A 15,042-nucleotide genomic window follows, 5' to 3' on the forward strand; every position below is an offset into this window, starting at 1 on the left:
CCACCAGACTGTCATCTGAGCCAGCATGCCTGCAACAGACTTGAAGATCTCTGTTCAAATGTTTCTGTTTTCCTTGTTTCTGTGGGGATTTGTCCCATTCAGCACCACTCCTGTGCTGCAAAATGTGTGCACCTCTGAATGCGCCTCTCATGTAGATGACATGCAACATGAGAAAAGCCGCAGAAACCGCAGGAGGTGGATACGTTTACATGATCGACTTACATTAAAAGTAACAACCAAAAACTCTGGTTACAAAAAGGACCACGACAGTGAATCAACAACTCTTGCAACAAAAATTACCCCAAACAAAACTGACTGCATGACAACTAAATTTCCCTACTGCTGATTCATGTGCCTATCTCCAAGCGCTTGTTTTGCGCTTATAGCTTATCTATCTTCCCACTGCATTTTTGCACTGTATTAACACTTTCTCAATTCTACTGTATAACTGTACGCAAGAAAGCAAGAATGCTCTTGTTAGGCAGATAATGCTTCTTGATGCTTGTTTCATTTATTACGCATGGAGGTACGGCAATTTGTAAGATCAAACTACTTAGCCTATAGACTACTTTATAACTACCACATAAACCAGAGGATTTACGTTTTCCTATCATGAAAAATGGTTTCAAATATCTCACCTCGGTCCCGCTTAACCTGTTGCTGCTGCTGTTCATTATTGTCCTGCGCAAAGGGCTGCTACACCTCAGATGCAGGCTGCACCAAAGTGGCAAAATGTCCTGTAGGGGTAGAGAGGACTGGTCCTGCAAGGATATAGCCAAGACTACGTGACAGAGCTACTGATGCACATGTAATTATTATATTATAGTGACACAATATCAGTAATAACTGTTATGCTTTGTAGAAATTTTTGTTTCTACAGAAGTCTGTGGAGTTAAGACACGTGACTCAGTCTGCAAAGGGCGTGAGATTTTTTATTTTTTTTTAACACAGGCTTTTAATTGCTATGTTATTTACTTGCACTGACTCTAATCAGTCTTTGTCTCACCCCGTGTCACTCTCTGTTGGGCAGCGCAACAATATGATGAGTAGGCTTTCTGTGGCGTCCCAGAGCGACGTGTGATTGGACGGACCGTCCTCCCCCCGTTCTAGTCCTCACCAGGGGCGTGGAGCCAAGCGAACTGAATGGGAAACACATTTGGTGTACCTCACCGGTGCTCTAACCAAACGGTGGTGGAAGGCGATGACAGGCGCAAACAGCTGTTCGTTTAAGTTAACTACCGAGAGGACTACAGGAAAAATAAAAATCCGCGAGTCTTAAAGCGACCTGTGTGCTATTTACTTACACGGCCGCGAAGAAGAAGAAGAAACAGTGGGGAGACCTCGCATCGGGAGCTGCAACCGAAGAGAGGGATGCAGGGACTTAAAAGGAGATAAATACAAAAAAAAATCGTCTGTTATTTCTTGTCAGCATGCGGTATGTGTTCAGTTAACAAAGCCCGAATTTGTTTGCGATCGTTGGGGCGGCTCCTGTGCGTGAAAATGGAGATAATATGCAGATAGGGCGTTTTGAAGTCCACCTTTTGTCGTGGACAGTCAGCTAACGTTGGCGAGGCTTTTTTTCTGTGACTGGACCTGGCAGGTTTGCCTTGTATCACGAGCGTGAGTGTACCCAAGGGTGTGTGGTCGTTTTTTTTTTTTTTTAACAAGGTAAGTCGTGCCTAATTTCCTTATGTCAATATTTGAATGCCAGGTAATATTGTGAGAATACTGAGGGCAATTTAGTGCTAGCTAGTTGCCAAACTTGTGTCGCCGAAGACAGCTTGCTAGTTTCTCGGTCACCTGGACGACGATTGTTTCTGCAGGCAATGCTTTAACTCCTGGGCTTGTCTTTCCGTCGATCCCCTCTGACAGCCGCTAACTTCTCAGTAATTAATAACATGCATAAAGCCCATCGATAGCTTTAGCGATGCTGTATGTATCAGAAATTTGTCAATTTTGTTTCACTAACTGGGACGTGTCACATTTTTTTGCAGGTTTTTTTTTTTTTTTTCTTTTTATCGGATGAAATCTTGTCTATGTCATCCATCCCGGTGTTGTTAAGGGCCTCTCCCGGCAAACTGCGTCACCGAGTGGGCGCTGCAGGTATTCATGTGTAAATCTGCGTGTTGGAAAATCTACCCATGATGGCACGAATGACCTGGAAACCAAAGTGACTGAACTTTTAAGTCACCATGGAGCCGGAATCTAAATCGGGCTCCGGGGGCCATCAAGACCCGAAATATCCGTCTGTACCCAAGACTCAGGGTGAACCGGCCCTGAGTGTGTATGAGGCAATGGATGATGGGCCTGTCAGTCTGGTGGACTCTGTAGTGAGAGGTGGAAGTGACCCCAGCGCTTATCCTTCCTCCAGTTATCAGAGGAATGTGCATCAGAGATTCATCAGGAGAAGTTTGTGGTTTTCAGACACAGATGAGCAGGCCTTTGAAGCACCTGAATGTAATAGCAGGAGTAAGATCCTAAACATTAACCTGCGAACAATTGTGGACAGGTCAAGGGGGACTAATTGTGGGATACAGGAGGGATCCAGCACTGAAAGTCAAGGCGGGCTTAAAGACAGTGCAACAGAGAGCGCCAGCGCCGATGAGGACAAGGAGAAAGGTGGAGATGCGTTAAATGTTACATGCAGTGATGGTGGTAAAGCTGCTGTCAAGGCAGCCAGCGAGGAGAACGAGGAGGAGGCAGAGATGAAGGCAGTCTCCACATCTCCGGGAGGACGGTTTCTCAAATTTGACATTGAGCTGGGACGAGGTTCCTTCAAGACCGTCTACAAAGGCCTGGATACTGAGACCTGGGTGGAGGTGGCTTGGTGTGAGCTGCAGGTAAAACAGTAAAATTGTCCCATCTCATTTACAAGATTTGTGTGACACCCATGAACTGTATATGCAGCAGTTAAAGACAAAGCATATTCATAAAGAGGCTTATTTTTCACATTTTAATCCATCAGATGGATGGTGACAACAGCCATCTAGAAGTATTTTCACATTCTTCCCTCTTCAATAAACATATCAGTGATTAATATTAGTGGAAGAGTGCCTGACTCCCACAGGAAGCCCTCTATCTCGTCTCCTCTGTGTTCTCACTCATCATGATAGTGTAACGGAGATGTCTTCAGGGAGCTGTCAATCAGCCTGTAGTCTCATGAAGGACTATGCTGAGTTGCACATTGGTTACCACTATATTTTAAATGGTTTACACAGGAAAACTGATTGACAAGCATTAGCTGCTGACACGTAGGAACATACCATCATTGAAGTATGGCTATCGACAGTTGTGCAAACACACAAGGGGAGTCAGTTTTCTTGAATTACATAGACACAAGAAAATCACAAGCTTAGACTGTGCAAAGGTATTAACTAATTATTTCCATCCTTCTGAGACGGCAACAAGGATTATTCTCTCTCCCTCTCTCCCAGGAGGCTTAAGGGGGACTACGGTCAGCATGACTGGCCCCCTCAAAGAACGAAAAACACGTCCTGTGATTTGTTATTTCTCCACAATTTAGATAATATTGTCAAAGATTAATTTTAAATTGTGGGTGCTCAGACAGCCTTCATTTTCTGTAGCAGTTTGACCAGCTTATTACGTGATGACACTCAGCTCAATTATTGCAGTGGACAGTGCAGGAGATGCCTGCGTTCGCGCTCTCCCAGCAGTGTGCCGGCATGTTATTAGTGGTGCTACTCCCTGCATCGCACCCTCTGTGTAACAGGAGGTGAGCAGACAGGAAGCAGCTGAACCTGTCCCATAGCCTGCTGGGAGCCTTGTGGCAGTCAGTGGCCTCAGTGAATACTTTGCCTGTGGTACTGAAAACATGCTGCGTCAGTACCCAGTGAGATGAAAGAATGCAGACTGCTTCCTTCACTGGGAGGAATTAAACCTGTTTTGTCTGACTTTAGCATCACAAGGCAGTGACACATAGCATCCATAAAAGGACTTTAAAGATAACATGCCATTGGAGAACAATGAGTAAAGACACACCGAGGCTTCGTTTGGATGGTGATATCATGCAGGGTGACAGCAGGAAGCAGTCGCATACCTTCCTCAACTGGATAACTCAAAGCTGCAGTTAAGCTCAGTTCAGTGGATGGAGAATGTGGAACACAGAGCTGTTTACTCTATTTTATTTTTCCCTACAGACAGATTAAAACTCTCTCTAGTGGACAGTCGACAATGGACGTTAATCATGATGCAAATGGTCATCTTGTCATTTCATATATGCTGTTGTAGCTTTAAGCTGATGGTCTTCCATTAGGAACTGTTGGATAAGCAAAATAATATGCAGAGCTCATTCATGTGTACCTAAATTGTCATTGCAGATATAGTTTAGGCAATTATTATCAATTTATTTTCTTAATTGGCCACTTGAATCATTAAATGTCTTACAAAGGAATTTCCTTACCTCTTTAGTGACATCTCAAGAATTCAGCTGCAGCAGTTTGTCGATTAATAAGTCAGTTGCAGCTATTTGTTAGTGCTGTCTATCAGAAATGGATGATTCTGCATTCCCAAATGATGTTTTCTCTGGAATTTACAGTTTGTCACATAATACAAGATATAAGGCAAGAAAATGGATGGATGGATGGATGGATGGATGGATGGATGGATGGATGGACGGACGGATGGATGGATGGATGGATGATATTTTATAGACTAACTAATTTAGAAAATCATCATTAGATTAATTGATATTTCGGATATCTTGTCCAGTCCAAATGTGTTACCGTTAATATTACGGAGGACTAAGAAAAGATGTTTAAAGTTATATTTGAGGAGCTTCAAAATGTGGAGTTTAAACATTATTTATTCTGTCATTCTGGATGTTTCAGTATATATTTACGCTACTATAGTTCACAGAGTCAGAATTAATTTTCATTTAGTGTTGCTGCATTCTGTAGTTAGGTCAACAGCACACTTCTTAATTATGAGTATTTGTAATCATCTTGATGTGCAGACTGCAGTTCAGCAAATGAGATTCTTTATTCTCAAAGAAAGCATAAGAACGAGTAAACATACACTACGTTATTGTCTGTAATCAGGATAGAATCACTGCAGGGATGAACTAAGAAGTGAGATCAATAGGTTGGTAGGGTATATTGAGCCTAAAGGCAGAGTTTTCAATTTGGTGCTCTTTGAACCTGGCTGGATCACCAAAGTAATATATACTGCAAACATAACAGGTAGTTTATGCAAGCTCTTTTCTTTAGCTGCACAGCGGCCCGTGCCAAAACAGATATCGCGAATGATGTTGTGCAGTGTTCATTGGCGTTGTTTCGGCTTGCCGTGCATCTCCCTTTTTTTCCCCTTTTTTTTTTTTTTTTTTTAACCTGGAGTGGTCAGCACATCCAGGCTGGAGGCACGATTGTGCAAGCAGATCAGTCTCTGCCAGCATTTCTATGACACACCAGTGCAGGAGTATAGAGATTTCTAGATGGCACAGAGGAAGATTTCTGCAACATTTAGAAAAATGAGATGTTCTGCAGAAAACCTCCTCCATCGTTTCCTGTTTTGAGTTTATTCTAATTCCAGCATTTTCTTTTTTTTTTACTGGCATTTAGCAGAAGACTATAATGGATCAAGCATGCCGCTAGCTTGTGTTCAAATGGTCACTGGGCTGTGCTGACGTCACAGTTTCAAAAACAATGACCAGCACATCTACACGAGCTGTAAAAAAGCTACCCTTTCACTATATTCTTCTCCTGATCATGATATTCTTTGTGAGCAATAACTGTGTTAGGGAGCTGAATGTTAGTAATGCTGCAGAGCTTCAGTAGGCAAACTATATTTGTATGCATTCAGTTAGTGATGCAAAAAGTGCATAAATATGTTTCTGTACTTGGTCCCTATTTGTTTTATGCTGCAGGTATAAAGCTGATAATATTTATTAATCTATTGGCATTAGCAGAGAATCACAGAGAATATTCAGACAGTAAAATTAATTGGTTGTAGACACCAAAGTGATTTCCAGGTATCCTTCATTTAAAAGAGTAAATGTACTTCTGGTGCGTCACGAGGCCCTGACTAAGTTGAGCTTGCTTCATACTATTACACTGTTAACGCATGTTAAAAGTCACTGCACAGACTTCGAGCTCTCCCGCCCACATTCACACCGGATCTTGGTCACATTCAACAGAATAGTAAAGTACAGGTTTCAGCGAGTCTTAAAACTGCACCTGAAGTAGTTTAGAGTAAACATGTCAAACCCAGGAGTAAAATCTTAAATGTGCATGGTGCCAGCTTTGCCATTCCAAGCGAACTGTTGTGGAAAACAGGAGATACCCCCATGGAAGACAGAGAAACAAGAGATCTTTCCACTGTTTTCCCACCTTCTCATGGTCACACGGCTTTCGTGCCTAGAAATTTTAATCTGGTCTCGTGTTTATTTTTTCTCTCTTCCTCTCTCGTCTCTCTCAACCCTGCCCCTTCCCTTCCATGCCCATCTCCCCCACATCTCTGTTTCTGTGCCAGGCTGCTGGCATATCACAGATGGCCCTGGCTCATGCAAGGATGTTAATGTGAGAGAAGGATGCCTGTTTTTAGTCCTTTTATTGTTGAGAAGAAACACTTCCTGTGATTCTTTTTGCTTTGTCTTAATCATAATTGCTCACTGGAGTTAATTTTCTAAACTTTGGAAACTTTTTCTTTCTACTGCTTGTGGCTCAGTGCATTCATTTTTATCTCAGTGTTGAATGCTGTGTGCACACTTGCAGACAGTTTACTTCTGACCTTTTGCAGACTTCTCAGGTATTTGGCAGTGAGCTTATTTTGTAGATTAAATCTCTTTTTTTTTCAGCCTGTGACTGCAGAGTTGGCAATGATGCCACGGCAGTGTTATCAGGCCGCCTGTCTTTGCTGAAGATTTTGGATTTCTTGAACCAAACAAACCCAGCAGCTGACTCACTAGGTCTGTGTCTCGACTCCAAATACTGGATTTTAGTGTAATCATAGATTGAGCTATTTTACAAGATGATACCATGCTTTGGAGCCCTGCTTTCTCTGTGGATTAACATGTGTAACAACACGTCACCTCCTTGTCTGCACAGATGGAAAAAGGAAAACAAAGTTGGAACTGCCCAAATGGGTCATTGTTTACAGCCCATATGGCACTGACGGGCCCTGGGCAGCATGTAGAGCCAGTCACTGTGGCTGTGCCTTATCTGTTGCCCCATCTTTCGTCACGTCTGAATTTCTGCGTCACCCAGCCAACCGAATAGCAATAGCAAAGACAGATATGCCTGCTGGAGCTACGGCATTGTGGCGTGTGGTGTAGCTCTGGCAGGTGTGAAAGAGGTTAATAAAAATGAAATCTAATGTATAGAAAACAGTTGCTGGCAAACATGTTGTGTCTTGTACAGTGTAAAGCCTCTTTCCGAGCAAACATGCAGTCATTTCCATTAATTTAACAGCATCAAAGCGTGTCAGCTGTATACCTGCATGAAAACGCTGGTCACTCTCTTGTTCAAGATGCAACCTAATTGGACCAAGTAACCATCACTTATCCTTATGAATATAGCCCAGGCATGAGCTATATGTAGTCTATTGATGAAGCCATAAATGTTACCCATCCCCTTTCCTTAAATGGCGTTAGAAAGAACCTAATTTGAATGACAGCACAAACAATAACACAAACCCAGAATTGTGTTTAGAGGATTGTCTACTTTCTCGCCCTCCCTCCTTCAGCTGTGAATAGTAAATCCACAGCATGTCTTGACTGGTAAAATGATGCTTGCTTAAAAACTCTGACCTGGTATGTTGGTTTATTCATGCTCTTTGTCCCACATTGTGTAAAAAGAGAAAAATGCAAAGGAATAAATGATTTTTATCCTACTCTTTAGCAAGGATACCTGAGAGCATATCCATACAGACACACCACTCTTGTTATTTTGACAAGGAAATCAGAATGTTTACAGTTAGATTAAAAAAAAAATTGGATAACTCCCTTACTGCAGTTTAAGCAGAGTTTTGGTTAAGGAGGCCGTTACAGAAGGTTTATTATTTTTAGTATAAAAAACTACAGTATAGACAGGTGGGGAAAAAATAAATAGGTATCCTATCAATTATAATTCCCATGAGATGTGATATTTTGTCCATTTTAAGCATTAGGTTTGTGGTATTGTTCAGCCCAATGCAATTCAATACTGTGGTCAGTTCATGCCATACCTCTTTGTCCTTATTGATGTTATAAAATGTCTTGGACTGAAAACGGCACTGATGTTATAGCTGTTCAAAGCCGACATTGTTAAATGTTTATCAGGGAGCTGCAGAGCAATTTTCAGTTAATTAGTAATTGAAGCTCCACATTAGGGTTTGCTGAAAATGGTCCATCAGTTACAGAGGTGGCTATCAGACCTCTTGTATGCTGTGCTATGTTTTGACTTAAATACCACAGTGGTCAGACTTTTATTAAAGCTGACACATGTTGCCATGCTCCAGACAGTTTATATCCCGTGGTCAAAATATAATATCTGACTTGCTATGCCAGTACGTCTGACTTAACAGTTTATACCAGGATTCAGTGAGCAGCTTTCAGAGCTACACCTTACATTAGGACATTTAGCTAAATGGCCTTTGACTGCCTGCTTTCCTCCCCCCCAACAATAGAAAGTGTCACAACAGCTCATTAGGACTAGTAATCCCTTTTGGAATTCAAGAAGGTCATTTGTATGAACAAACCTGGAGCACCTCTGTATCCTGTTAAGGCCTCCTGCTTAGGCTCAGTGGTATGAAGACAAGGGTTACTTTAATACACACACTAGTTGGTCTCTGCATCACTAAGCTGTTTATGTAATGACTGAAAAACAAATGGCCTCACTGTAGCACTTCCATCTTAAGTCACTATTACTGTAAACTCCAATTAACATTTATGCTGGCAGCTTATTTTATTTATAAATCCTCAAATGTGCTGTTAAATCTGAATTTGTGGTTGTTGTATTTGCTGTAAGAATTCTGTGATTAAACAATGCAGGAGTCCCTCTTTCTGATGTGCTGCCCATTTAGTCTGGGCCAGAGTATTATACTGAATAAAGGCAGTCTAAGTGGCTCTGTTCCCCAACACTGCAGCGGCTTCTAAAATTGTAAAGGGAGGGAGGTTAGGCAGGGCACCCAGTTCAAGTCAGGGCAGCTCTTCTCAACAAATCATTGTTCATGTCCTTATCTCAGTGCCAACCCTCATCATCAGTGATCTGTGCAGTGCAGGACATGTGCGAGTCTGTCCACCCTCCACCCTCTACACTCACTTTCTGGCTTGCACCAGTCCACGCTGGCCACATTAGGCTTTAGTCATTTACATGGACACTGAGTGCATTTGAGAATTTGTCTGAAGTTCAGAGCAGATGGGTAAAATTTGCCACCCGGTGTATCATAGCGCCGCAGCTATTTGTAGCCACTCTGTCAGCTCCTCCATGGTTTTTACAATGGGTCTGAGTGACCGTTTTACCATTAATCATCAACGCTTGGTGTCCGTGTGTTGAAGGTGTCACCACCAGCTGTTGTACCTCGGGTTGTGCTGGACACAGGCAGAAATGAATAGAAAAAAAATCGTGATCTATTTGCTGCCTGGCTGCAGAAATACCATAATAATACCAAAAAGGTAATTTATTATGTATGAGTCATATACATACAGAATATTTTCACTTTTTTTTCTTGAAGCAGATAATTGTCACAAAAAATATTTAATTATTTTCAGCTCTCAGCCAAAATGATCCAGACCAAAAAATAAGGGAGTGTGCAACTTTTGTGATGCATTCTACTAAATACATACCAGATTTCATTTTTCACATCTTTTTGTTTAGTTATTCCTATAAATTATATTTCTTCATAATCAAAAACTCTTAAACCTGCTGCACTAATTTCAAGTAAAGTCAACTTTAACAAATAAGTTAAACTATAAATTACCCTATACTTTCTTACCTGTCCTAATGAAGAATAAAGCCCAATATTTATGCTTATCTGATTTCTTAAACATTCATAACGTTGCAAATCCGTTCTTCAGTTGTCATCCACCACTGCTGGTCTCTTGAGGAGGCAAGTAAGTATTAAAAAATTGTTTTGCTTTCTGTCAAAGAACTTTCTCGTCGGCCTACGGCCTTTATAGGAGGTTTGTATGCTTTAATCTGCTTTGGCCAACTACTGGTCACAATCAGCTAGACACACTCATACACAGAAACACTCAAGCAGCCATCATAAGTGGCCTTATTATGATCAACTTTCAGTTCATTTCATTCATTTAGTTGAGCAGTGATATAATATCTTGCTCTGTTTTTCTTCTGTTCTCAGAGTGTCTGTGATGCTCCTCCTCCTTATAGCTTCTTCTTGTCTCTCCCTTTCCGTTTTGTTAGCTCACTCTTTTGACACCCAAACAGCAAAGTAATCATTTGGTCATAGTCTGATTGTTGTTTTCTGTCGTATCCGAGTGGCTTCTCATCTTGGATGTTGTTCTGTCTTTTTGGCTCCTCCCTCCCAAGGCTGGGCGAAGCAAACATATTTGTCTCTTTCAGACATCTCACCAGCCTTTTCTTCTTTAAACCATTACACTGTGCCACCCTGAACGCCGGGTATACCATTTTACATGGCTTGGGTTTACCGTGGCTGTATGGCAGGCGTATAACATTGAATACAGGAATAATGGTTACTGGCACAGCTGCTGGTCAAAGCCTCCTGCAGTCATGACTGATGGGACACAATTCAGCTGCGGGCAGTCTGCTGGCTCATGGCTCACCCTGCACCAGCTTTTGTTACAGCATCGGAAGCACTGCAGTAGTCATCTGTTATTAAGGATGGGTGGAAAGGGTGGCCAAGTAAATTATCATACCACCTTCCTTGCTAAGGGAATATGCATTGATTAATAAAGTGTCACATCATCATTGGGATTGAGACTAAATCTTAGCTTTTCATTGCAAGGTTAAGATGCAGCACTAAGGCCGGTTTGCTTTGTGATTTCAGCCTTTTAGGATGTGTACATTTGTCATGTTTTAATGGAATTACAATGTAATTTACACTCAGGTAAAATATTTTCTTGATCTTAATTTTTTTTGACAAAAAAATATGTGAATAAATATGAGTTCAGCTGTCTTTTTTTTTTTTTTTTTTAAATAATATTACAAGTTGTTGACAAGTTGTTTGAATACAAATCCCCATCACATTATTGTTACAAAGTCCCAGTGTTGTTAATCTGTTCCTTGTTAACTACGGATCAGGATGAGGCCAAGTTAATTAGGTAAAGCGGAAATAGTAATTAGGAACGCTTACGTTGTGGTGGCAAAGAAACAGCCAGACAATTTGTAATTTGGCTGACATAATTAGGACTAATGCTGAATCTTATTTCTTTCCTAATACATTTAGTGTTTTGGATGTGGATCTCATTTGTGTATTGGGTAAGAGCTTGTAGACTTTGTCTCATCAGGGGTACTGTGATGCACTAAAAAAGAAACACTGATTGGTGTCCACAAATTACTGTCCTAATCTGTTTTGCTTGGGAATACTTTGGTTTCAGTAGCTTTTTGCTGTGGGTGAATCATATTTGATTGAAGAGAGGACCTTAATGGGGTTGAAAATAATGTTCTAGTCCCGTATAGGTTAGTGGTTGTGTTGTTTTTTTGTTTTTGTTTTTTTTTTCAGGGGCCAGGAATATGATTATTCAAAGTATTAAAATTATTTTATTTGTAATTTTCTCTGTTATTTATAAATAATTCCTATTTGAGAACAACGTTCATTACCAGCTATATTTGTACGTTGTGATTGCAAGTGTGTCAAGCTGGCTTTCCTCAGTGCTCTTCAGCACCACATTAGCCACTCATTTTGTATGCTGGCACTTCACAACCTAGGCATTGTTCTATTGGACATTTTTCTATGTTTTCAGATGGATTGTGAATTGATTCTTCTATCAGAGAGGGGTGTTAATTTCTCATAGAGAGAGATCTGGGATCATGCAACATGATACATTTGGAGTGATACCAGATGCTAATATATACCATAATTGGGATTAGCATTAGTTTCTTCAATGTGTCTCAAATGCCAGACTAAGGGAATGTTCATGCTATGCTCTGCCCTGAGAGTTATATTAAGCATAGTTGATTATATCAGTAATCTTTAGGGAAACAGCTAAAGCCTTTTATATAAAATGAGTAAGCTCCTCTCATTAGGCAGTGTAACTCTTACATCTTTCTTATAATTATCCTTAAATCCTCAGGTAAAGTAACTGGGCACAATAACAGTACACTATTCCTAAGTGGATACTTAAAGTGACATGTGACATTAGGTCAGGAACTTGATTTTAACACCACATTTGTATGCTGCATTAACCTTGCAGATTTTCCAGGTCTAATATTTTAATCCATTCCTCCAGTGCCCAGAAACCCAGTGTTTTAGTTTCTCATTCTGATATGTATGTGTCGCTGCATGAGCTAGCAGAGCTGTGGAACTAATAGAGTCGAACACACAGATATAGTGGGTGGCAGCAGTGTGGAGCACAGGTTTAAAGATTGCTTCCTGATAATGTCACTATCTATTTTTCTGTCCTGTCAGTGTGTGTATGCGTGTGCCCTCACCTGAGCACTTGCACGCTCTGCTATGAAGCACAGGTATGAAAACAATACAAGCACACACATGCACACAAACATTAAACGGCCTGTTTGGAGCACAGTTTGGATAGCAAATGTACTGTAATGAGTCACGTGACCACTATAGTGACTATGAAGAAATTGAGGGGCATTTTTGTTTGGTTTTTAGTTTTAGTTTTGTGCTCATGTGATACTACTTGTCTTCTCTGTGTGATGCATTGAAGTGACATTCTTCTGTTTTCTCAGTGTGCAAAAGCATGTGTGTGTGTGTGCGTAACTCTCGATGCAGTGAACCACGCCTCTGAGCCTGCATGTGGCTTCTGAATTATGCAGAAGCCCCAATGTCTGCTAAGAGGGAAAGACAAGTGAGGGTGCAAATGGAGGTGGGGGGGGGGTGCGTGGGGAGTGTGACTGGAGCTTGGGAAACGCTCTGAATTGAGGTTATTAGGAAAAAGCAGCAGGTTTCCTGAAAGATGAGATCAAGAAAGCAAGAAAGGAAAAAGAGTAATCTGGGGAGAGGAGGAGAGCATTGCCTGAAGGGAGGAAAGCTGCAGCGCTCATGCTTTAAGCGGTTTGCCTCATTGCTCTTTGTTGCTCTTTTTTTAGACCTGTGTTTCAGGTACGCTTCAGACCATGTGGTGCTCCTGTGCAACAAACAGCACTTGGGGATAACCCAGCCCAACTTAGGCAGCACAAGCCTTTCATTGCTCAGCTTGCTTCAGTAGAAAGAGTTCTCTGCAGAACTGAATTATTCATGGGACTTCAGAAGAGTGCAGTGAAAATCCCCCAACCACACACACACACACACACATAAACACTTACACAAAAAAACCTGACATGCCACATTCTCACACATGCACGCCAGGCTTTATCATCACATCAATCCACTCCTCAACACTTTGCATTGCAGCATTGTTAATTTTTCGATTCTTCACGCTCGTTGTTTAATTGCAGTTTCATCTAAGAAAAAGTTGACTTTGGCTGAATAATTGAATAGATTAAATCCCGCTAGGTTGTTTTCACTGCATTCCACCATCAGTGTCGTCGGTCTCTGTGAGGGGTGGGGTCTTGCTTCTAGTCACCGCACAGTGTTGAGTGTGTGTGTGTGTGTGTGTGTGTGTGTGTGTGTGTGTGTGTGTGTGTGTGTGTGTGTGTGTGTGTGTGTGTGTGTGTGTGTGTGTGTTATGTAAGTCGTTGATGTAGTGGCCTTAAAAAGCAAATGAAATCACAGGAAAGAAACCACAACCTAGCACTAGATAAAGCAAGGTGCTGCCAGAGCAGGAACTGAGAATTAAAGAGGGAGAAGCTACAAAGATGCTTTTGTGATTGTGGGGGATGTTGGGGATGAAGAAGGGAGTGGTCGGGGTGCAGAGGAGGAGATAGATTGCAGATGTGGGGGGAGGGGCCAAAGGGAGTAAGAGAGTGGGAAAGCAAGTGAACGAGATTGAGAAAGATGGCAGAGATTGATGGCACATAACCTTTAGCCACAGCATTTTATGGGTGTGACCATGTTAATGCCTGGGTTCATTCTCGCTGTGGTTTGCCATCTCTTTGTCTCTTTACACATCCTCAGCATTTTTGGACTAACCAAAGCTAACAAGCGAGCGGTCACATCTGACCATATTACATTCAAAATATGTGTTTGCAAAAGAGGAAGAAAAAAAAAAAGATGGGGCAGAATCATCTTACTGGTTGAAAAAGGCACCCATCTGAATGTTCCCACACACATACACGTGTGACAGTCACCAGCTTTGACGCACATATCGTCTAATTAGAGATGTGTATATGTCTCAAAGACTGACACTAACCTCCTTCTCACTCACTCCGTCTTTCCCACTTGCAAAAGCATACTGGAAGCAAAAAATGTGCAGGAACGATAAGATGCTCTTCCATCTGGTAGTTTTTATGAAGCAAATATGTTTTTAGAATTATTGTAATGGCTTCATATTCAATATTTCTTCATCTGTCGTTTCCTCTAGGATCGTAAGCTTTCTAAAATGGAACGTCAGCGCTTTAAAGAGGAGGCAGAGATGTTGAAGGGTCTTCAGCATCCCAACATTGTCCGTTTCTACGACTTCTGGGAGTCACCTCTTAAAGGAAAGAAGTGCATTGTTTTAGTAACAGAGCTCATGACGTCTGGAACGCTAAAAACGTGAGTATTGGTGAAGGCAGATACTTTGATTTTGCAGCTCATTTAATTATCACCTAACATGTTTCCCTTTCCTTCATGCAGCTATCTAAAGCGTTTCAAGGTAATGAAGCCCAAAGTGCTAAGGAGCTGGTGTAGACAGATCCTGAAAGGCCTGCACTTTCTCCACACGAGGACGCCTCCCATCATCCATAGAGATCTCAAATGTGACAACATCTTTATTACTGGACCTACAGGGTCTGTGAAAATAGGGGATTTAGGACTGGCAACGCTCAAGGCAGCTTCCTTTGCTAAGAGTGTCATAGGTAGGAGACTTTA

The 15,042-nt window shown here is 41.5% G+C and overlaps 1 protein-coding gene across 2 annotated transcripts in view; it reads left to right on the plus strand.

The window, feature by feature from the left end:
* Positions 1–1,834: 1,834 nt before the first annotated feature.
* The window catches only part of LOC115782726 (serine/threonine-protein kinase WNK2), a 39,868-nt gene continuing 26,660 nt past the window's right edge, over positions 1,835–15,042 (plus strand). For both annotated transcript variants that reach the window (XR_004020174.1, XM_030733107.1), the window contains exons 1-3: positions 1,835–2,840; positions 14,555–14,727; positions 14,809–15,029. Coding sequence is in view for 1 of the 2 variants with exons in the window: in XM_030733107.1 (XP_030588967.1) it covers positions 2,193–2,840; positions 14,555–14,727; positions 14,809–15,029 (1,042 nt within the window). In the remaining variant the exon portion in view is untranslated. The remainder of the gene's footprint in view (positions 2,841–14,554; positions 14,728–14,808; positions 15,030–15,042) is intronic.

This window comes from Archocentrus centrarchus, chromosome 7 (genome assembly GCF_007364275.1).
Source record: "Archocentrus centrarchus isolate MPI-CPG fArcCen1 chromosome 7, fArcCen1, whole genome shotgun sequence".
Classification (NCBI taxonomy): domain Eukaryota; kingdom Metazoa; phylum Chordata; class Actinopteri; order Cichliformes; family Cichlidae; genus Archocentrus; species Archocentrus centrarchus.